Source organism: Brachyhypopomus gauderio, chromosome 2 (assembly GCF_052324685.1).
Source record: "Brachyhypopomus gauderio isolate BG-103 chromosome 2, BGAUD_0.2, whole genome shotgun sequence".
NCBI classification, from domain to species: domain Eukaryota; kingdom Metazoa; phylum Chordata; class Actinopteri; order Gymnotiformes; family Hypopomidae; genus Brachyhypopomus; species Brachyhypopomus gauderio.
The window spans coordinates 39253422-39272266 of record NC_135212.1 but is presented as its reverse complement, the minus strand read 5'-3'; the positions used below and the strand labels follow the sequence as shown (position 1 = coordinate 39272266).

At 50.5% G+C, this 18845-nt stretch overlaps 1 protein-coding gene and 1 long non-coding RNA gene across 2 annotated transcripts in view; one reads left to right on the top strand and one right to left on the bottom strand.

The window, feature by feature from the left end:
- The first annotated feature begins 1258 nt into the window (after window positions 1-1258).
- LOC143504115 (uncharacterized) overlaps window positions 1259-18845 on the top strand; it is a 38825-nt gene continuing 21238 nt past the window's right edge. The window contains exon 1 of the long non-coding RNA XR_013127383.1: window positions 1259-1508. This is a non-coding gene — a long non-coding RNA (uncharacterized LOC143504115). The remainder of the gene's footprint in view (window positions 1509-18845) is intronic.
- LOC143504047 (uncharacterized) lies at window positions 1440-14723 on the bottom strand. The gene is made up of 2 exons (XM_076995724.1): window positions 13625-14723; window positions 1440-3913 (listed from the first exon to the last, which is right to left on the bottom strand). The coding sequence occupies exon 2, from the start codon at window positions 3777-3779 to the stop codon at window positions 2568-2570; it is 1212 nt and encodes a 403-aa protein (XP_076851839.1). The 5' UTR covers window positions 3780-3913; window positions 13625-14723; the 3' UTR covers window positions 1440-2567.

Genomic DNA, 18845 nt, shown 5'->3' with positions numbered 1-18845 from the left:
ACACACACACACACACACACACACACACACAGCTTGTCTCATACTTCTTGGGCTAGTTAAGTGTGTGTGTGTGTGTGTGTGTGTGTGTGTGTGTGTGTGTGTGTGTGTGTGTGTGTGTGTGTGTGTGTGTGTGTGTGTGTGTGTGTGATGCACATGGTCAGACACACTTCGGGTTCTCACATCTAGTAATAAGTGTTCTCACACCACTCTCCTGATCGTTCATCACAGTCTTATCAACCGGCTTCACCTCCCCAAGGACATGGAGAGATATCCTCCCTCCCAACACACGCTCACAGCACTTAGCAACTATGTCTTCTCTCCCTCTCTCTCTCTCTCTCTCTCTCTCTCTCTCTCTCTCTCTCTCTCTCTCACACACACACACACACACACACACACACACACACACACACACACAGTGAACTCACTAAAACCCAGATAGTACAGGTGTTAAATAATTGCTTGTGCTATCTCCTCATTTCTCACCGCAGGTCTTTGTATGATCTTGTCCGCATTTAACTGACACAGACGTGATACTCAATCGGCTCAGTCGTCGGTCGGCCCCAGTCGTCGCCATGGTTTTGGTCCGGGACCCTTCTGTTCCTCATGCTCTACAGACACTGTTCTGTGATCTCAGCTCATAGTTCACTAACTGTGAACGGGCTGTTGGTCAGGGTGTTCTGCTATTAATATGTGGAATCACCTACAGCAGCCAATAAGAGCTCAGACTCATGCGATTTCTTTATTTGGTGGAGATGTAGCTCATATTCTATGGACTGACTGTTCTCTACTGTGGACAGAATAATAAAATCTGATCAGTCAGTGGTCAATATGATTCGTGTCTCTGCATCCTGTGTGCTACATTAAATTAGTGTGATCATACAAATTTGTGAATCCACATTCTCTCCTACTTCCCTACAAACATGAACAAAGAGACTAAAAACTATAATACACTGAATACATTAAAAACACAGTTCTTGGTTCAGCTATACTGTGTTATAGTGGGTACATACTGAGTTGAGAAATGCTGCATTAGACCACACCATCTGTGCCCTCCCCCTTTACCCTTTGTGCCCTCCCCCTTTACCCTTTGTGCCCTCCCCCTTTACCATCTGTGCCCTCCCCCTTTACCCTTTGTGCCCTCCCCCTTTACCCTTTGTGCCTTCCCCCGACCCCTCCCCTTAACACCTCCCTGACCCCTCCCCCATCACTACATGCCCTCCCATGATCCTTTGTGCTCTCCCCTGACTCTTTTCTCAGACTTGCTCATACTAGCGCGGGGACATTTAAATCAATGTTTTCCACATTAATCTCCAGCTGTATTATGAGCCTACAACATAATCAACTGTGCCGACAGCACTGCGTGTGTGCCTTCCACAGGGAAGGTGATTGAACGCTGTGTCATACCTACAACAGGTATTAAGGAGAAATTCTCAGGAGGAATCAACAGGCCATAAATTCACTCTGCATTACAAATAAGAAACTACACTTTATTAAACAAGAAGTTTAAGGTAAGCGTCATATTTTTTTTGGATTATGCATATGCAAAATAAGCTCAATAATTTGCATATTTCTACACCACCTGTGTTTAATTAGCTGGCCAGATGTTGCAGTATTTCAGCAGGGCGTGTGCGTCAGTGCCAGTCTGTGCATGTTCAGCAACGTTGGATATTTCAATGTGTGTATAAACATATAAACAGCTTTATATTAGAGCCAACAATTACACACGTCACTCTCACAAACACACTCTCTCGCACACATACAGTACATACACACACACACAAACATACACACACACACACACACACACACACATTTTGTAAGCAAAACCAAACAGACTTGTTTTTTCAAGCTTTGTGAGTTCATTAGGCTAATCGTCTAGCAGAATGGATGCACGAGAACGTCTCATCCAGGTCGTGATGAACGTGTGGCGGCGGTGGTCTGGTGGTGTGGCCGTTCACACCGGGTGGTCTGGTGGTGTGGGCAGGGGGCCTGTACTTCTCAGTTGCTACTGCAGTTCTCAGATCTTTTCTATTCGATTAGATGCTGTGAATGAGCAATGACCGACTGTCTTCCCGATCAGGCTCGTGTCCGTGGTCAAGCACGTGGGGCGGGGGAGGGGCTATTCATGGACACATTCACATTCAGGAGCTTCATCGCACTGTGCACAGATTACGCCTCCCTAATAGGCAGAACATGCTGACCCCACAGCTGTGTGTGTGTCGGTGTGGCACGAAGGCGAGCACACTAGGGGTAAATATTTGACCCTGCATAGTTCACATGTGCTCAGTGTCCTCGTGGCGTAGGTGATGAACCGAACACACACACACACACACATATTCTCATTCCACAGGCAGGGCACTGCTCATCATGGAAACAGTGATGGTATCAGAGAGTCACCTGATCACAATCAAGTTTTAATCATCCAACTTAAACAAAAAACACATCAAAAAGGTAATGAAGACAGCTGTCTCTCCAGGGGGCGTGGCCTTGTGTGGGTGTGGCCTTGTGTGGGCATGGTCCCTCTTTGCCACCAGCAAAGCACTTAAAATGTGTCAAAGTGTTGTGCTTTATCTGTCCAATTCACACCTCAGCGAGGTGAGAATGGAAAGAAACAAGTTGTGGGGGCAGCAGGCTGACAACCCAGCAAGCCCGTACACACTCGGGCCAGACTCACAGAAGGAGAGTGGGGGAGTGTGGGAGTGTGTATGGGAGAGTGTGTGTGGGAGTGCGAGAGTATGGGAGTGTGTGTGGGAGAGTGTGAGAGTGTGTGTGGGAGAGTGTGAGAGTGTTTGTGGGAGTGTATGGAAGAGTGAGGGAGTGTGCGGGAGTGTGTGAGAGAGTGTGCGGTAGTGTGTGGGAGAGTGAGGGAGTGTGTGGGAGAGTGTGTGTGGGAGAGTGTGAGAGTGTTTGTGGGAGTGTATGGAAGAGTGAGGGAGTGTGCGGGAGTGTGTGGGAGAGTGAGGGAGTGTGCGGTAGTGTGTGGGAGAGTGCGGGAGTGTGTGTGTGGGAGTGGGAGAGTGTGGGAGTTTGAGAGTGTGTGTGGGAGAGTGTGAGAGTGTGTTTGTGAGAGTGTACGGAAGAGAGAGGGAGTGTGCGGGAGTGTTTGGGAGAGTGAGGGAGTGTTTGGGAGAGTGAGGGAGTGTGTGGGAGTGTGTGGGAGTGTGAGGGAGTGTGTGGGAGAGTGAGGGAGTGTTTGGGAGTGTGAGGGAGTGTGTGGGAGTGTGTGGGAGTGTGTGGGAGTGTGAGGGAGTGTGTGGGAGAGTGAGGGAGTGTTTGGGAGAGTGAGGGAGTGTGTGGGAGTGTGTGGGAGTGTGAGGGAGTGTGTGGGAGAGTGAGGGAGTGTTTGGGAGTGTGAGGGAGTGTGTGGGAGTGTGAGGGAGTGTGTGGGAGAGTGAGGGAGTGTGTGGGAGTGTGAGGGAGTGTGTGGGAGAGTGAGGGAGTGTTTGGGAGAGTGAGGGAGTGTGTGGGAGTGTTTGGGAGAGTGAGGGAGTGTTTGGGAGAGTGAGGGAGTGTGTGGGAGTGTGAGGGAGTGTGTGGGAGAGTGAGGGAGTGTGTGGGAGTGTTTGGGAGAGTGAGGGAGTGTGCAGGAGAGTGAGGGAGTGTGTGGGAGTGTGCGGGAGTGTTTGGGAGAGTGAGGGAGTGTGCAGGAGAGTGAGGGAGTGTGCGGGAGTGTGTGGGCTCCTCACCGGGCCTCCTCTCTCCTGCAGCAGCACGTCTGCTCCGGACCACGAGCTCTCCAGCCCAGCAGCGCAACCATCTGTCCCGCCACGACCTGCCATCCCTAATTAGCCCAGGAAAGGTCAGCTCCACAGCGCCGTCCTGCAGGCCTGGCCCACGGGCTTCCCTGCGGACCGCTGCAGGGCCCCATACCAACAACGGCCCGAGGACTATAGAGTGACAGCTGGCGTAGGAGCTGCTGGGGGAAACGTGTGTTACAGCTGGTTAGGCAGTGTGTGTGTGTGTGTGTGTGTGTGTGTGTGTGTGTGTGTGTGTGTGTGTGTGTGTGTGTGTGTGTGTGTGTGTATGCTTTCTACTGCCTTCTTGAGCCCAGGCTAAGGTGAGGTCGGGTGAGGTCGCGTGAGGTCAGAGGCGCATGCCTGTAGTGTTAGTTGGTGACTATGGGCTGTTTGATGGTCCTACTGTCCCTTCAGTGGAAAAGCAGAGAGACCAAACTGCTGCAACCAACCATTCACACCACTTATTCAACCAGGACATCTCCCTCCTCCACCCATCTCCCTCCTCCACCCATCTCCCCCCTCCACCCATCCCCCCTCCACCCATCTCCCCTCCACCAATCTCCCTCTCCACCAATCTCCCTCTCCACCCATCTCCCCTCCACCCATCTCCCTCTCCACCCATCCCCCCTCCACCCATCTTCCCTCCACCCATCCCCCCTCAACCAATCTCCCTCTCCACCCATCTCCCCCTCCACCCATCCCCCCTCCACCCATCTCCTCCTCTACCCATCTCCCCTCCACCCATCTCCCCTCCACCCAACTCCCCCTCCACCCATCTCCCCTCCACCCATCTCCCCTCCACCCAACTCCCTCTCCACCCAACTCCCTCTCCACCCATCTCCCTCTCCACCCATCTCCTCCTCTACCCATCTCCCCTCCATCCATCTCCCTCTCCACCCAACTCCCCTCCACCCATCTCCCTCTCCACCCATCTCCCCTCCACCCATCTCCCCTCCACCCAACTCCCTCTCTACCCATCTCCCCTCCACCCATCTCCTCCTCTACCCATCTCCCCTCCACCCATCTCCCCTCCACCCAACTCCCCCTCCACCCATCTCCCCTCCACCCATCTCCCCTCCACCCAACTCCCTCTCCACCCAACTCCCTCTCCACCCATCTCCCTCTCCACCCATCTCCTCCTCTACCCATCTCCCCTCCATCCATCTCCCTCTCCACCCAACTCCCCTCCACCCAACTCCCCCTCCACCCATCTCCCCTCCACCCAACTCCCTCTCTACCCATCTCCCCTCCACCCATCTCCTCCTCTACCCATCTCCCCTCCACCCATCTCCCCTCCACCCAACTCCCCCTCCACCCATCTCCCCTCCACCCATCTCCCTCTCTACCCATCTCCCCTCCACCCAACTCCCTCTCAAACCCATCTCCCTCTCCACCCATCTCCCCTCCACCCATCTCCTCCTCTACCCATCTCCCTCTCCATCCATCTCCCCTGCACCCTTATCCCCCCCTCCTCCTCCCCTGTTCTCTCGCTTTCTCTCCCTGGCATAGCAGTAGGCGTGGTCTTTATAGACTCCGCCCTACTGCAGCAGACCAGCCAATAGGGTGCTGTGTAAAAGACCTGCAGTCATAGCTGCCGGGTGTTTCTGCACACAATCGATCTCCCTGTGGGCCCTGCATGAGTCCAACTGAATTCTGACGCTCATGAATCTTCGATTAACAGCAAGCAGGTCCAAAAGACAATCACATTGTGACCGCCACCACATGAGATTAAAATGAGATTACAATGAGATTAGCTATGCTGGAGAGCAGAATTCAGTCAAATGGAAATATTCATAAGAAGCAGAGTCCAAGGAGAGCACTCCAGCTGTGGACGCCTGGGAGGTTGCCAGATTTTTCACCCATCTCTCACACTGGGCAGGTTAGACTAGATGATGGTGCTGTGATGCAGCTGAAACCCTCCCTGCGGAGAGGAAAGAGATGGAAAGAGCTCAGAGACAGTGAGGAGGAGAGGAGAGGAGCGTTCCCTCTGGAGAAGACGGTGAGAATTACTCTGTGCTTTGAGAGAGCCGCGTGATGAGGTGCGGAATGCACAACCTTTCCAAGTCAAGAAATAGGAGAGTGAGACCTATGACCTTTACCCCCACTGGAGTCATGCAGAGCAGATTAACACACCTCCCACTGATGAACACATACTCACCTCCCACTGATGAACACACACTCACCTCCCACTGATGAACACATACACACACCTCCCACTGATGAACACATACACACACCTCCCACTGATGAACACATACACACCTCCCACTGATGAACACATACTCACCTCCCACTGATGAACACATACACACCTCCCACTGATGAACACATACACACCTCCCACTGATGAACACATAAACACCTCCCACTGATGAACACACACACACCTCCCAATGATGAACACATACACACCTCCCACTGATGAACACACACACACACCTCCCACTGATGAACACATACTCACCTCCCACTGATGAACACATAAACACCTCCCACTGATGAACACACACACACACCTCCCACTGATGAACACACACACACACCTCCCAATGATGAACACATAAACACCTCCCACTGATGAACACACACACACACCTCCCACTGATGAACACACACACACACCTCCCACTGATGAACACACACACACACCTCCCACTGATGAACACACACACACACCTCCCAATGATGAACACATAAACACCTCCCACTGATGAACACATACACACCTCCCACTGATGAACACATACACACACCTCCCACTGATGAACACATACACACCTCCCACTGATGAACACATACACACACCTCCCACTGATGAACACATACACACACCTCCCACTGATGAACACATACACACACCTCCCACTGATAAACACACACACACCTCCCACTGATGAACACACACACACCTCCCACTGATGAACACATACACACACCTCCCACTGATGAACACATACACACACCTCCCACTGATGAACACATACACTCACCTCCCACTGATGAACACATAAACACCTCCCACTGATGAACACATAAACACCTCCCACTGATGAACACATAAACACCTCCCACTGATGAACACACACACACCTCCCACTGATGAACACACACACACCTCCCACTGATGAACACACACACACCTCCCACTGATGAACACAAACACCTCCCACTGATGAACACATACACACACCTCCCACTGATGAACACATACACTCACCTCCCACTGATGAACACACACACACCTCCCACTGATGAACACATACACACACCTCCCACTGATGAACACATACACACACCTCCCACTGATGAACACATACACACACCTCCCACTGATGAACACATACACACACCTCCCACTGATGAACACATACACACACCTCCCACTGATGAACACATACACACACCTCCCACTGATGAACACATACACACCTCCCACTGATGAACACATACACACCTCCCACTGATGAACACATACACACCTCCCACTGATGAACACATACACACACCTCCCACTGATGAACACATACACACACCTCCCACTGATGAACACATACACACACCTCCCACTGATGAACACATACACACACCTCCCACTGATGAACACATACACACACCTCCCACTGATGAACACATACACACACCTCCCACTGATGAACACACACACACCTCCCACTGATGAACACACACACACCTCCCACTGATGAACACATACACACACCTCCCACTGATGAACACATACACACCTCCCACTGATGAACACATACACACACCTCCCACTGATGAACACATACACACACCTCCCACTGATGAACACATACACACACCTCCCACTGATGAACACATACACACACCTCCCACTGATGAACACATACACACACCTCCCACTGATGAACACATACACATACCTCCCACTGATGAACACATATACACCTCCCACTGATGAACACATACACACACCTCCCACTGATGAACACATACACACACCTCCCACTGATGAACACACACACACCTCCCACTGATGAACACACACACACACCTCCCACTGATGAACACATACACACCTCCGACTGATGAACACATAAACACACATCCCACTGATGAACACACACACACCTCCCACTGATGAACACACACACACCTCCCACTGATGAACACACAAACACCTCCCACTGATAAACACACACACCTCCCACTGATAAACACACACACACACCTCCTACTAATGAACACATACACACACCTCCCACTGATGAACACATACACACCTCCCACTGATGAACACATACACACACCTCCCACTGATGAACACATACACACACCTCCCACTGATGAACACACACACACCTCCCACTGATGAACACACACACACCTCCCACTGATGAACACACACACACACCTCCCAATGATGAACACACACACACACCTCCCACTGATAAACACACACACACACCTCCCACTGATAAACACACACACACCTCCCACTGATAAACACACACACACACCTCCCACTGATGAACACATACACACCTCCCACTGATGAACACATACACACACCTCCCACTGATGAACACATACACACCTCCCACTGATGAACACATACACACCTCCCACTGATGAACACATACACACACCTCCCACTGATGAACACATACACACCTCCCACTGATGAACACATACACACCTCCCACTGATGAACACATACACACACCTCCCACTGATGAACACATACACACACCTCCCACTGATGAACACATACACACACCTCCCACTGATGAACACATACACACACCTCCCACTGATGAACACACACACACACCTCCCACTGATGAACACACACACACATCTCCCACTGATGAACACACACACACCTCCCACTGATGAACACATAAACACCTCCCACTGATGAATACATACACACCTCCCACTGATGAACACATAAACACCTCCCACTGATGAACACATACACACCTCTCACTGATGAACACATACACACACCTCCCACTGATGAACACATACACACACCTCCCACTGATGAACACATACACACACCTCCCACTGATGAACACACACACACCTCCCACTGATGAACACACACACACCTCCCACTGATGAACACACACACACCTCCCACTGATGAACACACACACACCTCCCACTGATGAACACACACACACACCTCCCACTGATGAACACACACACACACCTCCCACTGATGAACACACACACACACCTCCCACTGATGAACACATACACACCTCCCACTGATGAACACATACACACACCTCCCACTGATGAACACATACACACACCTCCCACTGATGAACACATACACACACCTCCCACTGATGAACACATAAACACCTCCCACTGATAAACACACACACCTCCCACTGATGAACACACACACACCTCCCACTGATGAACACACACACACACACACACACACACACCTTCCACTGATAAACACATAAACACCTCCCACTGATGAACAAATACACACCTCCCACTGATAAACACATAAACACCTCCCACTGATGAACACATACACACCTCCCACTGATGAACACATACACACACCTCCCACTGATGAACACACACACACCCCCCACTGATGAACACACACACACACCTCCCACTGATGAACACATACACACCTCCCACTGATGAACACATAAACACACATCCCACTGATGAACACACACACACCTCCCACTGATGAACACACACACACCTCCCACTGATGAACACATAAACACCTCCCACTGATAAACACACACACCTCCCACTGATAAACACACACACACCTCCTACTAATGAACACATACACACACCTCCCACTGATGAACACATACACACCTCCCACTGATGAACACATACACACACCTCCCACTGATGAACACATACACACACCTCCCACTGATGAACACATAAACACTTCCCACTGATGAACACACACACACATCCCACTGATGAACACATACACACCTCCCACTGATGAACACACACACACCTCCCACTGATGAACACATAAACACCTCCCACTGATGAATACATACACACCTCCCACTGATGAACACATAAACACCTCCCACTGATGAACACATACACACCTCTCACTGATGAACACATACACACACCTCCCACTGATGAACACATACACACACCTCCCACTGATGAACACATACACACACCTCCCACTGATGAACACATACACACACCTCCCAGTGATGAACACACACACACACACCTCCCACTGATGAACACACACACACCTCCCACTGATGAACACATAAACACCTCCCACTGATGAATACATACACACCTCCCACTGATGAACACATAAACACCTCCCACTGATGAACACATACACACCTCTCACTGATGAACACATACACACACCTCCCACTGATGAACACATACACACACCTCCCACTGATGAACACATACACACACCTCCCACTGATGAACACACACACACCTCCCACTGATGAACACACACACACCTCCCACTGATGAACACACACACACCTCCCACTGATGAACACACACACACACCTCCCACTGATGAACACACACACACACCTCCCACTGATGAACACACACACACCTCCCACTGATGAACACATACACACACCTCCCACTGATGAACACATAAACACCTCCCACTGATAAACACACACACCTCCCACTGATGAACACACACACACCTCCCACTGATGAACACACACACACACACACACACCTCCCACTGATAAACACACACACTCTTCCCACTGATGAACAAATACACACCTCCCACTGATAAACACATAAACACCTCCCACTGATGAACACATACACACACCTCCCACTGATGAACACATACACACACCTCCCACTGATGAACACATAAACACCTCCCACTGATAAACACACACACCTCCCACTGATGAACACACACACACCTCCCACTGATGAACACACACACACACACACACACACCTCCCACTGATAAACACACACACTCTTTCCACTGATGAACAAATACACACCTCCCACTGATAAACACATAAACACCTCCCACTGATGAACACATACACACCTCCCACTGATGAACACACACACACCTCCCACTGATGAACACACACACACACCTCCCACTGATGAACACATACACACCTCCGACTGATGAACACATAAACACACATCCCACTGATGAACACACACACACCTCCCACTGATGAACACACACACACCTCCCACTGATGAACACATAAACACCTCCCACTGATAAACACACACACCTCCCACTGATAAACACACACACACCTCCTACTAATGAACACATACACACACCTCCCACTGATGAACACATACACACACCTCCCACTGATGAACACATACACACACCTCCCACTGATGAACACATAAACACTTCCCACTGATGAACACACACACACCTCCCACTGATGAACACATAAACACCTCCCACTGATGAACACACACACACCTCCCACTGATGAACACATACACACACCTCCCACTGATGAACACATACACTCACCTCCCACTGATGAACACATACACACCTCCCACTGATGAACACACACACACACCTCCCACTGATGAACACATACACACACCTCCCACTGATGAACACATACACACACCTCCCACTGATGAACACACACACACCTCCCACTGATGAACACATAAACACCTCCCACTGATGAACACACACACACCTCCCACTGATGAACATACTCACCTCCCAGTGACATTTCAGTCAATGTATTAATTGGGATGAATGTGGAGAGTGAGAGAAATATAGAGGATGAGAGAAATAGAGAGGTTTATAGAGAGATGGAGAAAGAGAGAGGGACAGAATGGGGAGGAGAGGGGAGAGGGGGAGGAGGGAGGGGAGGGAGATGAGAGGGGAAGGAAAGATGAGAAGAGGAGAAGAGATGGGAGGGGAGAATAGAGGAGAGGGGGAGGAGAGAGGGAGCAGAGATGAGAGGAGGAGGGAGGAGAGGGGGAGGAGGAGGAGGAGGAGAGATGAGGAGAGGAGGGAGGACAGAACCTTTTAGGTCATGCTTCTTTTATTTGCATGCTGATGGTGCTGTGTTGTGTGATACAGATTCACTGTTGGTTATGTAATGGTGTATGTGATGTCTTGATTATGTAATGAGTGTATGTAAGTAGGTATGTCTATACATACAGTATATGCATGTAGTTTCCCCCCTTATTCCTTTCATTTAGTGTTTGGATATCACTGTTTGATTTATCTTTTTTTGTTTGTTTATTTGTTTTTTCCTCAAAACAATTTTGCAGTGTTTAGAGCTGTTAGCTGAACTGTTATCTGTTCAATGTTTAGTGTTATTAGTATTAGTTCAAACTTTGGCAATACAAATGTAGCATTATACTGTATGTCATGCCAATAAAGCACCTGTAATTGAACTGGAGAGAAAGAGAGAGAGAGAGAGAGGGAGGGAGGAGGAGGGAGAGACGGGGGAGAGGGGGTTATTTTCCCCAAACACTCACACTCTCCTGAAGCGTGCTACCCACCTAGTTAATTAAAAACCTAGCGAGCGACATCGCAGCTCTGAGGGCGGTGACGTCACCTGCAGCAAACCTGAACCCCCCCCTCCCCCGCTGGACCACTAAGACATCTGAACAAACACTACCAAACACTTCCACATATTTGAACGAAAATCTTTTAGCAGGGTTTGTTCAAAGAGGACATGGCAATACAAGCACAGAGACCCGGTGTGATGGGGAATCTGCACCAGTGTGTATAGTCCAGCACCCTTCAGTGCCCAGCCAGGACACACGTGGCACTGCCTTCAGGACAACAGGCTGCCCATGAAGTTCCTTCCTGCTGGTGTGTCCATCAGAAGCACAAATGGCTGTAAGACAAGAGTAAAGCAGACCGAATCGTTCAGATCCTGGAGAGTCAGAGATGGGATTCATTAAACCTCTCACTCCTTACACTGAACTGGCAACTGTTCCACTCAGATCATCCTGAATGATCTTATAACACATGATAAACCAAGATCAATAGAGAAGGCAGTGAAACAGACCGATGGACAAAGGGAGGAGGGAGGGAGGTAGAGCAAGAGAGACAGAGAGAGAGAGGAAGAGAAACAGAAGAAGAGAGGGTGACAGAGACAGAAAGAGGGAGAGGTGGGTACATGGTACTTGAATAAGAGAGCTTAGAGTGAGGGTTGCAGTGATTTGGTGCAGTGTTTTGGAGCAGTGATCTGGTGCAGTGATTTGGTGCTGTGTTTTGGAGCAGTGATCTGGTGCAGTGATTTGGTGCAGTAATCTGGTGCAGTGGTTTGGTGCAGTGATTTGGTGCAGTGTTTTGGAGCAGTGATCTGGTGCAGTGATCTGGTGCAGTGTTTTGGTGCAGTGATCTGGTACAGTGGTTTGGTGCAGTGGTTTGGTGCAGTGTTTTGGAGCAGTGATTTGGTGCAGTAATCTGGTGCAGTGATTTGGTGCAGTGGTTTGGTGCAGTGGTTTGGTGCAGTGATTTGGTGCAGTGTTTTGGAGCAGTGATCTGGTGCAGTGATTTGGTGCAGTGTTTTGGAGCAGTAATCTGGTGCAGTGATTTGGTGCAGTAATCTGGTGCAGTGGTTTGGTGCAGTGATTTGGCCCCATACACTCTGAATGCCTCCCCCTCTTCTGACCTCACATTCGCGCCCTCACATGTTTAAACAGCTCAGCCCCAGAGCACTACGCTAAATGCTAGCATTAGCATATTGGCATTTCAAGTGTGTGTGTGTGTGTGTGTGTGTGTGTGTGTTAGACATTCTGGGAATGTGTGTTCTGTCTCATGCTTTCTTTCTCTCTCCTTCTGGGTGATTGTATTGCAGTATTTCAACAGCCTGTAGCCTGTACTCACTGACCTGAGATCACCTCACCAACAGCGCCACAGCTCCAGGACCTCTTCAAGGCTGTTCTGAGATCAGTAGTCAAGTCCAGGCCTGTCCGTTCATTACATTTGGACCCCTCTGCTCATTACAGGTTTTCACAGCACTGTCAGAGAAAACTCCCTCTCTGAGTAACAAACCATCATCCCTCCTCGACTCTCACTCCAGAGACACACACACACACACACACACACACAGAGAGAGAGAGAGAGAGAGACAGAAAGAGAGGGAGAGAGAAAGAGACAGAAAGAGAGAGAGAAAAAGAGAGTGAGAGAGACAGAGAGATAGACAAAGATAGAGAGAGATGACTCAACAGAGAAGACATGTTGGTGAGGCAGATTCGCTGACTGCTTCCACAGAAGATAATCCACTTCTTGTCTTACGTCCCTCATCATTGATGTCTGAATTTTGAATTTATCCTGTGCTGTGTTGCACACATAAAAAGAAACACAAAAGTCAGTCCAAACAGCTCCAGATTATCCATCACATCAGAAACTCAAGTGGTTTAGCAACAACCACTGCATTGTTATGACAAGAATCACCACCGCAAAATATGGCTTGAACACCATCCCCTCTCTCAACACCAGCACCTCTCTCTCAACACCATCATCTGTCTCAACACCATCACCTCTCTCAACACCAGCACCTCTCTCTCAACACCATCATCTGTCTCAACACCATCACCTCTCTCAACATCAGCACCTCTCTCTCAACACCATCATCTGTCTCAACACCATCACCTCTCTCAACACCATCACCTCTCTCTCAACACCATCACCTCTCTCAACACCATCATCTCTCTCAACACCATCATCTCTCTCAACACCAGCACCTCTCTCTCAACACCATAATCTCTCTCTCAACAGCAGCACCTCTCTCTCAACACCAGCACCTCTCTCTCTCTCAACACCATCACCTCTCTCAACACCATCATCTCTCTCAACACAATCATCTCTCTCTCAACACAATCATCTCTCTCTCAACACCAGTACCTCTCTCTCAACACCATCACCTCTCTCTCAACACCAGCACCTCTCTCTCAACACCATCACCTCTCTCAACACCATCATCTCTCTCAACACAATCATCTCTCTCAACACCAGCACCTCTCTCTCAACACCCTCATCTCTCTCAACACCATCACCTCTCTCTCAACACCATCACCTCTCTCTCAACACCATCACCTCTCTCAACACCAGCACCTCTCTCTCAACACCAGCACCTCTCTCAACACATCACCTCTCTCTCAACTCCATCACCTCTTTCAACTCCATCATCTCTCTCTCAACACCATCACCTCTCTCTCAACACCATCACCTCTCTCAACACCAGCACCTATCTCTCAACACCAGCACCTCTCTCTCAACACCATCACCTCTCTCTCAACACCATCACCTCTCTCAACACCATCACCTCTCTCTCAACACCATCGCCTCTCTCTCAACACCATCACCTCTCTCAACACCATCACCTCTCTCTCAACACCAGCACCTCTCTCTCAACACCATCACCTCTCTCTCAACACCATCATCTCTCTCTCAACACCATCACCTGTCTCTCAATACCATCACCTCTCTCTCAACACCAGCACCTCTCTCTCAACACCAGCACCTCTCTCTCAACACCATCATCTCTCTCTCAACACCATCACCTCTCTCTCAACACCATCATCTCTCTCTCAACACCAGCACCTCTCTCTCAACACCATCATCTCTCTCTCAACACCATCACCTGTCTCTCAACACCATCACCTCTCTCTCAACACCATCACCTCTCTCTCAATACCATTACCTCTCTCTCAACACCATCACCTCTCTCTCAACACCATCATCTCTCTCTCTCAACACCATCATCTCTCTCTCTCAACACCATCCCGTCCCTGAAGAATCCACAATGCCATACAACAAAAAAGAAGCTGTTGCCAAGTCCCTACGGTACCTCTGCCACGCCACTACTGCACCTCTGCCACGCCCCTACTGTACCTCTGCCACGCCCCTACTGTACTTCTGCCACGCCCCTACTGCACCTCTGCCACGTCCCTACTGCACCTCTGCCATTCCCCTACTGTACCTCTGCCACGCCCCTACTCTACCTCTGCCACGCCCCTACTGCACTTGTGCCATGCCCCTACTGTACCTCTGCCACGCCCCTACTGTACCACTGCCACTGTCAAACACCTTCTACCAACCAACCATCCAAAGCTTAATGGTTTACTGAGGTTTGAATCCAAGCATCGTGGTGTTGTGTCTATGGGGACTGGCGGCATTGTTGCTCAGTACTGAACGTTGCCAGTGTGACACAGCCAGCACCAGAGGTGGGTAGAGTATTCAACAATTTTACTCAAGTAAAAGTACAGTTACTTGAACCAAATGTTACTCAAGTAAAAGTAAAAGTATGCATCCCAAAAATTTACCCCTCCCTTTTGGGCGTGTGTATATGTAGTCCACGTGCTTTGTCTGCGTCTGTGAAACTCCGTGGTGAGGGCTATGTCGCGTGATAATCTGTCTCACCTGTGAATCGTCTCATAATCACATGGGGCTAATGTGGTCTGTCTATTTAATGTGCGCTCGCGCAGTGTCCTGTGCTCGTCGTTGTCTAAGGTTTTCATGTCTATGCCTGCACGTTGTGCTGAATGTGTTAGTGTTTATCGTGCGCTATTGCGCAATACACGTCTTTATTAAACGTGACGTTTGCTGCCATCGAGGGATTCTGTGTCTCGTCCTTTGCGCTGCACCCACCGTCACAGAACGACGAGCCGTCTGAGAGACACAACAACATGCCAGGCTACAAGAGTAAGCCTAAGAAGGGGAAAAAGCCCTGCAAGCGGCATCACTGCTCTTCTTCCTCCCCCCCGCGCCGCGAAGCCCCGCCGACTTTGGCGCAGCTCAAGGAGGACCCGGAGTGCGCCTACCTGCTGTGCGCGGCTCGGGAGACCGCTATTGCCGAGCTGGCCGAGGAATACCACCAGACAGCAGTACGGGTGTGGTGGGAGAGACATCCCTCGCCTTCCCGGGAATGCTCACCCATACGGGTAAGCGTCCCCGAGCTCTACGGGGCAGGTACGCCACCAGAGGGCGAGTTTGGGGAGGAGGAGAACACACCCCCGCACCAGGGAACCACGCCGACGCTGGCGCAGCTCGAGGAGGACCCGATCTGTGCGTCCCTGCTCGTCAGGCGCGGGTGCACCACGACCCCGAGGTGGCGGAGAAGCTCCGGCAGGAGGCGGTGTGGCTTTGGGGGAAGTACCACTCCTCTTCATCCAGACTCCTCTTCATCCAGGGATCCCTCACCCCTGCGGGTGGGCTCCTTTGCACTCTGCGGGACGGAGAGTACCCCCGAGAGCGAGTTTGGGGAGGTGGACTCCCCAGGCGAGGAGGAGGAGCTGGACGACGAGGGGGAGGCCTACCCTCCGTCGTTATACGACGCCTCCACGGTGGACTACGGTGGAGAGGGAGAGGACTACCCCCCATCGTTAGACGACGCGTCCACCGTCGACTACGGGGAAGAGGAGGAGGAGGAGTCCGAGGAAGAGGACTACCTCCCTCCGCCCGTAGGTCCCTCTACCACCGTGGAGGAAGGCGAGGAGGAGGAGTACCCTCCGTCCGAGGGCTCCTACACCGAGGAGGAGGAGGAGAGCCCTCCCCCCTCGGAACTGTCCGCCGGGACGGTGAAAAGGAGGTGGAGTCCAGAGGCGGGCTCATCCCCCGAGCGCTCCCAAGCTAGCGACATGGACTGTTCCCGGGGTGGCAGCTCGGGGCAGCCCATGAGCTGGAGCCGCGGCAGTGAGGCGATGGAGAAAGAGATGGAGACCAACGGGGAACTTCCATACGGCCCACCAGGCGCGTCCGCCAGCCGTGCTGCACCGGGCGCGTCCGCCAGCCGCGCTGCACCAGGCGCGTCCGCCAGCCGCGCTGCACCGGGTGGAGGTTTCGCAGCAAAGGCTGGAGGAGGGCCGTTCGCCATGACATCTGCAGCTCCCGACCTCTCTCTCCTCATCTCTCTCCTCCTGGTGCGTAGCCTGGCGCCTGTTACATGTTTGTCTGTTCCGGTGTTCGTAAGTCTACCCGTATGTGTAACTAACCCCCTCTTCCCGTTTGTGTCTATGTATGTAAGCGTGCCTGTTTGTGTGTTTGTGACCGTGCCGTTGTCTAACGTCTTTTCCCCTGTGTTCCCAGGGAGGGTGTTCTAGGCGGTCCATGGCGGACGCTTCACCGAGGGCAGTCACCTCCCAGACGCAGGACTGAGCGCGTCGGATCCGCCCATCGTCGTGGGTTCGGGGCACTCGGTCCTGTTGGCACCCCGGGACGGGTAGTGCCCTTGGAGGGGGCGTCTGTCACGTTGAGGACCCCGGCCCCTCCCTTTTGGGCATGTGTATATGTAGTCCACGTGCTTTGTCTGCATCTGTGAAACTCCGTGGTGAGGGCTATGTCGCGTGATAATCTGTCTCACCTGTGAATCGTCTCGTAATCACATGGGGCTAATGTGGTCTGTCTATTTAATGTGCGCTCGCGCAGTGTCCTGTGCTCGTCGTTGTCTAAGGTTTTCATGTCTATGTCTGCACGTTGTGCTGAATGTGTTAGTGTTTATCGTGCGCTATTGCGCAATACACGTCTTTATTAAACGTGACGTTTGCTGCCATCGAGGGATTCTGTGTCTCGTCCTTCGCGCTGCACCCACCGTCACAACTTGAGTAAAAGTAAAAAGTACTTTGATTAAAAGCTACTCAAATAGTGAGTAAATGCACGAGTACTGTCTCGTGTCAGTAAATTACATCATGGGAAATTGAATTACGGGAAACTATGACTTTTAATGATAACAAAAATAATTTATTATAAATAAATATTATATATAAATTATTTATTATAAATAATATGTATTTTTGTTTGTTCCTAATTATTAGGCCTGTGTAACTTTAATGTGTTCCACAAAGGCACTAACTGATGAGACTGTCAGCCAATACGTGTAGCTACAACTTGACACCAACTGAATCAATTTGTAGCAGACTTAATCATCCTATATTGCTAGTGTGTACAATCAGTGTGAGAATTGGTTTTTAGTATTGCACTGCATTACATTTAATAATTACATCATACAAACGTTACGCCTCAGAGATATAGCATTACACAAAATTATACATACAGCAAACTTATCGCATCATGTTTCCTCATATTTGATGTTGAGTTCTTGTAGGCTGAAA